The 5,859-nt window shown below is 49.2% G+C and overlaps 1 protein-coding gene across 1 annotated transcript; it reads left to right on the top strand.

The window, feature by feature from the left end:
* Positions 1-1,251: 1,251 nt before the first annotated feature.
* LOC116217587 lies at positions 1,252-2,781 on the top strand (the record flags this gene model as incomplete). Its single annotated transcript, XM_031557471.1, has 4 exons — positions 1,252-1,329; positions 1,853-2,095; positions 2,177-2,419; positions 2,554-2,781. Coding segments are annotated over exons 1-4 (792 nt in total), but the record flags the coding sequence as incomplete, so codon positions are not given.
* Positions 2,782-5,859: the final 3,078 nt, after the last annotated feature.

Below are 5,859 nucleotides of genomic sequence, written 5' to 3'. Positions count from 1 at the left end.
GTCATACACACTGCAAGAATATCCTGCACCAGATCAAACCAGAGAACAAGTCATGGCATGCCCGAGGAAGCGCCTGAAGAGACATGGGAAGGCCTGGCATCATCCCCCGCCCCGGTGATCCTTGTTTAACGAAGACTTGGAAGCAAATCACCATATCAATTCGACAAGAAGAGCGCTGAGACATCTTGGAAACAACAGGATGGCGACTGACTGACACCAGATAACTAAACAAATTAACAACTAAATAACCAATGTAAATCCTCTGATAAGATTGTGAACCTGGAGTACCCAGCCAGTGGGGAAACAGGGGAGAGGGGGGAGGCAAGGGGGAGAAAACAGGGTATAAAGGCTGTCATGTTGTGTCCATAGGTGCGCTCCTGCTTGCGGATTGCAATCGTGAATAAAATCTGCTTTTATCAGAGATACCGTCCTGACATAATTATTTGGATATTTCCAACAGCATCGACTCTATATAAAGGTGGGAGAGGCTGGGGTGACAGCGAGGACACGGAAGAGGATTCGGAGCTGTTAGAGGATAATTGGGGGGGCTAATTAGGGATTAAATGGGATTTGAGGGTGGGGAGGGGGTGGAGGAGGTGAGAAAATCAAGCTCGGGTGCCGTGAAACTTCATTAAAGTTAATTAAGGAAATGAGGAGGGGAAGAGAGGCAGCGAGGTTCGTTTGGAGAGCCGGGTCGGTTTCCTCGTTAGGGCAATTAACCCTGTAACGAGGAAGTGTCTCATTAAATCGTTTTGAGGCTGATGGGCATTCTGTGAAGCGTTGGGGTTTGTTAGTTTCGTTAATTGATTGGTAACGATCCCCAATCAATCCCCACCACCACCTTAATTAGCGCTAGAGGATAATTAGGGTTATAGAACTCCAACTGCCCCAGCATGGCCTTAATTAGCACCATGGGCTCATTAAGGTTATAGAAGACCTCCAACCACCCCACCATGACCCTAATTAGCACTGGAGGATAATTAGAGCAGGAGAAGATCCCCAACCATTCCACCATGACCCTAATTAGCACTGTAGGATAATTAGAGCAGGAGAAGACCCCCAACCACCCCACCATGACCCTAATTAGCACTGTAGGATAATTAGAGCAGGAAAAGACCCCCAACCACCCCGCCACGACCCTAATTAGCATCATAACCTCATTAGGGTTATAGAAGACACCCAACCACCCCACCAATGACCTTAATCAGTGCTAATTAGTCTAATTAAACCTTCCTCTCTCCTCTCCCCAAGATGGACGACCAGGTCTTCGAAATAGAACCAGAGAGCACTGCCAGGTCCTGGAAGGGAAAAGAGAGGCTGCAGAAAGAGGTATTTGATTGGCTGTGAGTTGGATTGGATGAGATGGGATGGGATTGGATTGGATTGGCTTAACTTTGCTTAGTTCAGCTTGGCTTGGCTTGACTTGGCTTGGTCTGGTTTGGCCTGGCTTGTCTTGTATTTGATTGGCTTGGCTTGGCTCACCTTGCCTTGCCTTTTTTGCCTTGGCTTTCCTTGCCCTGGTTTGGCTTGGCCTGGCTCAGCTTGACTCAACTTGGCTCAAATTGGCTCAGCTTGGCTTAACTTGGCCTGGCTTGGCTCAAATTGGCTCAGCTTGGCTCAATTTGACCCAACTTGGCCTGGCTTTACTCACCTTGGCCTGGTTTGGCCTGGTTTGGCTCAGCTTGGCCTGGCTCGGCTCAGCTTGGCTCAGCTTGGTCTGGCTTCTCTCAGCTTGGCCTGGCTTCTCTCAGCTTGGTCTGGCTTCTCTCAGCTTGGCCTGGCTTGGCTCACTTTGGCCTGGTTTGGCTCGCTTTGGCCTGGTTTGACCTGGCCAACTCTCCCCTCCCCTCAGGCCACCCAAGGCAGCCCATCCCTGCTGAAGCTGTTTGTGGTTTGCCTTCTGGCCGGCCTCATTACCACGGCCATCAGCATTCTCAGCCTCTCCCTCGTTTACACCAAGACCAGAGGCCTCGTTAACGAGATGAGAGTTAATGAGATGAGTGTTAACGAGGTGCTCGTTAACGATGGAGCAGCTTCTTCAAGTCCAGGTGTGGACATCAGGTTTCGGTTCCTGAAATGTTTGAGTCGATCTGAGGTGGGGAAGGGGAAGAGGAAATGGAAGAAGGAAGAGGGAGAGGGAAGGGGAAGGTGAAAGGGAAGGGAAAGGAAGGGAAAGGAAAGGAAAGGAGTCCATTCACCCCCAATCCTCCTGCCCCAAAAATACCCCGGTGGCAAAATCCAATGGGCTACCTACAGATCCAACTCTGAGCATTACCCTGACCCAGAAGGGCAGGAATTTGGGGAAAGCCTCCACCAGAAGCAATCCCAAATGAGCGTGGCCATATTAAGGATCAAACCCGGCGGGCTCCATGTTCCCCATTGGCATTTCAACGCCAATGAACATGGCTACGTGCTGCAAGTAAGCGGCACTGCTTTGTTCTCTCTTTTTCCTTCAAGCCAATCCTCGCGATCTCTCTACGATCTCGCGGGGCTCATCTTCCCCCACCCTAAAAAGTGTTTTCTGTGCGGGAACGAAAGGAGGAAATGTTGTAGGGAACGGTGTGGATCGGCGTGGTCACCACCGAGAACGTCACCACTTTCAAGGCGTTGGAAGGCCAGGTGTTTTTTTTCCCCCGCAACGCCGTGCATTGGATCAAGAATTTTGGGGAGGGGGATTTGGTGATCCTCCTTTTCTTCAGGAGCGACGAAGAGGTGAAGACTTTGGACATGGATGAGGCTTTTTTTGGCACACCGGAAGATATCGCAGCTCGGGTGCTGCAGGTTTGGTCCTGGAAGGTGAAATTGGTGCTGGTTCGGTCATTTTAGAGTGTTCTATGGGTTAATTACAGTGTTTTGGATGGAGGTTGGGTCCTGGAAGGTGAAATTGGCAGTGGTCGCATCCCTCTACCACGTTCTGTTGGGGATCTACTGAGATTCATAGGGAAGTTGGGTCCTGGAAGGTTGGGGGATGCTGGTTGCATCCCCCTACCATGTTCTGTTGAGGTTCTACATTGTTATATATGGAGGTTGAGTCCTGGAAGGTTAAAATTACAGTGCTCGGATTCTCCTATCATGTTCTATGGTGGTTTCATATGGAGGTTGAGTCCTGGAAGGTTAAAATTACAGTGCTCGGATTCTCCTATCATGTTCTATGGTGGTTTCATATGGAGGTTGGGTCCTGGAAGGTGAAAAGTGAGGTGGTTGCATCCTCCTATGTGGTGCCAGCCCTTGGAGGTCAGCCCTTGGAGGTCAGCCCTTGGTGAGGTCAGCTCTTGGAGGTCGGCTGCTCTGCGGTACAGCCCTTTGTCTCCGGCCCCAAATCTCTTCCTAAAATCTATACAGTGCCTTTGTTTTTTAATGCTCAAGAAGCTGTTCTGAGGTACAGTGTGCCTTTGGAGAGCAGTTACACCGAGATCTGGTAAAATATACACAAAATAGTAATTTTAAAAGAAGTGACAGGCTGTTTCAATAAATAGAACGTAAAGGTGCACTCTGCATTTCATTCCAACCTCGCATTTCGCTCCAACCTCACATTTCATTCTGGGATTGCGTTTTGTTTTTGTATTTTTTCTATTTTTTTCTCCACCACAGCTTTAAAAAACACTGTTTTCCCATCAGTATCTGCAAACAGAGAACAAAACCCCGATGCGAGGAGCATGTGCGCTCCGCGCTCGATAACTGTGTTTATCTGTAAATCTGATTGTTGGGAGGAGCGGGGTGGCAATCAATCGTGTGGAATATGTAACAAATTGACGTATTAATCTCTGATGGGTTTTATGTTTTTGCCATAAATCCGACTGAATTTGCGGGGCGTGGTGCTGCGGTCACTGCGTACCGTAGAATTCCAACCCAAGAGAGACAGACGGACACAGGTCCTATTTCAGTTGCACAGATTGCTTTATTCTTTATTGCGTCCAACAAAGCCACACAAATCTATTTTGTGAGCTGCTGAAATAGGGAAAATCTCAAAGTTTCTGGTAAAATAGTGACACTGGTTTGGGTTTTTTTTTTTAATTAAAAGTTCCCACGTGTGTGTTTTAAATCTGCTTTGCACTGTGCTTTTTCTGGTTTTCTTTGGGCTCCTTTATGGCAGTAGCTCATGTCCCCGCGAGGTCATTATGGGAGCTGTTGGGTTTGCTGCTGGAGGTGGATTTAATTGGGGTGAAGTGGAGGAGCCCCCAGGACCGCCCCCAGCAGACAGGAGGGCTCATGGCTGATGGCGCTGTGCCTGTGCTGTGAAGGTGCTGCGGTGCTGTGGCACTGCTCTGTGCCCTGGCCGTGGCTCAGCGTGGTGATGTGAGTGCTGGAGATGTCAGCGCTCAGGGGTTTGAAACTGCCGGAAGAGTTTTTCCTGGGTTGCTTCTTGCTGCAAAAGAAGGAAAAGGCAGTTAGTGCTCGTGGCAGATCAGTCCCAATGCGTGCTTGTTTCGAGTGCAGCTGAGTTCAGGATGGACGTGCTGCCGCAGCTCGGCACTGCCCGCCTGTCCCGACGGCATGCTCACTTTGGGTGTCTCAGGTAGAACATCCACTTTAAAGCCTTGAGTTTATTTTAATGGCACGCACAGTTTGCAGGGAAATTAATAAAATACAGGAAGGTGTTTTCCAAAAATAATTAGTGCGCACGTCCAGCAGTGCAAGCATGAGGATGGTGTGGTCCTGAAAGGAATGGAGTCTTCTTAACGTGAGCAGGTGGATGTGAGCCGTGCGGCAGATCCAGGCGTCCCATGCAGCACAGTGCTGCTGTGGGAAGCGCACCCAGGTGTGCCAGGCGGGAGGAGCACACTTGGTTTGGGAGGTCAGGCTGTGTAGTGGTTGTAATAGGAGCAATCTGTTGTTTGTTAATCAAATCATTTGTAAGCTTATCACTAGAAAACTGAGATAACAGCAGAGGCCAGTTTCCTACTACAGACATCCGGGCTAGAAAATTGCAAAGGCCAGTTTCCTACTACAGACATCCGGGCTAGAAAACTGCAATAACAGCAGGGGCCAGTTTCCTACTACAGACATCCGGAAACACCAACAAACATAACGCTTTAAAATATGGACCCCAGGACTTATACAGCTTTAAAGATGCTGTGTAAGGATCACGAACGGCTGTATTGCAAAGATCCCAGCTCCCCCCCATCTGACAAGACAAAGGACGGCTGCCTAACAACAGGACCATGCCTGCGCAAGAGACATGAAGCCATGAACACCAGATAGTGAACTGTATAAAGACTGTCAGCTGGAGGGGGAAAAGTGTGCACCGTTGGTGGAGCAGAGACTCCCTGGCCGCCCAGTGCTGTTTTGCTTACTTGCTTGCTTTAATAAATGACAATTTCCAAAATACATAATTGGGCTATTCAATCTGTTTAGCAGAAAATAAAACAATTTGGTGCCATGACTCGGATACAGGTAACTCTGATACAGGATCCTCAACCCTGGGAGGCGCCCCGTCCTTGGACGGCCTGGAATGGGTGATCTCTGTACAGAGACCTGTAATTCCGAACCCTAAAAAATCAGGAAAGTAAGCAAAAGAAACTGCAGAACCCCGTAATTTTTGTGCACGAAGACCCGAACGACGACTCAAGGTGGTTGAGTAAGTATTGCAGTGTTGCAAGGAAATCCGTTCGGTCGGGGTTGGGAATCCTGGAGTGTGAGTGACTGAGAGGTCTCTGCGAGAGACCAAGCGAGTGTGGAGCCTTTAGTAGTGCAGTTCCCATAGCCCGCGAGGGTGTGGGTCACGAATAAGGGGAGCAAGTGTGAGAATGAAAGGAGAGCACTCCAGAAGATGGGACAGAAGAAGAGCAAGCCTTCTGATCCCATGGGTGGTCCCAAGGGGAGAGACTACCAGATATACCACCAGATAGCCCACTAGGA

The sequence above is a fragment of the Meleagris gallopavo genome (genome assembly GCF_000146605.3).
Source record: "Meleagris gallopavo isolate NT-WF06-2002-E0010 breed Aviagen turkey brand Nicholas breeding stock chromosome 4 unlocalized genomic scaffold, Turkey_5.1 Chr4_random_7180001956293, whole genome shotgun sequence".
NCBI lineage: Eukaryota > Metazoa > Chordata > Aves > Galliformes > Phasianidae > Meleagris > Meleagris gallopavo.
This window is presented reverse-complemented; position numbering and strand designations above follow the sequence as displayed.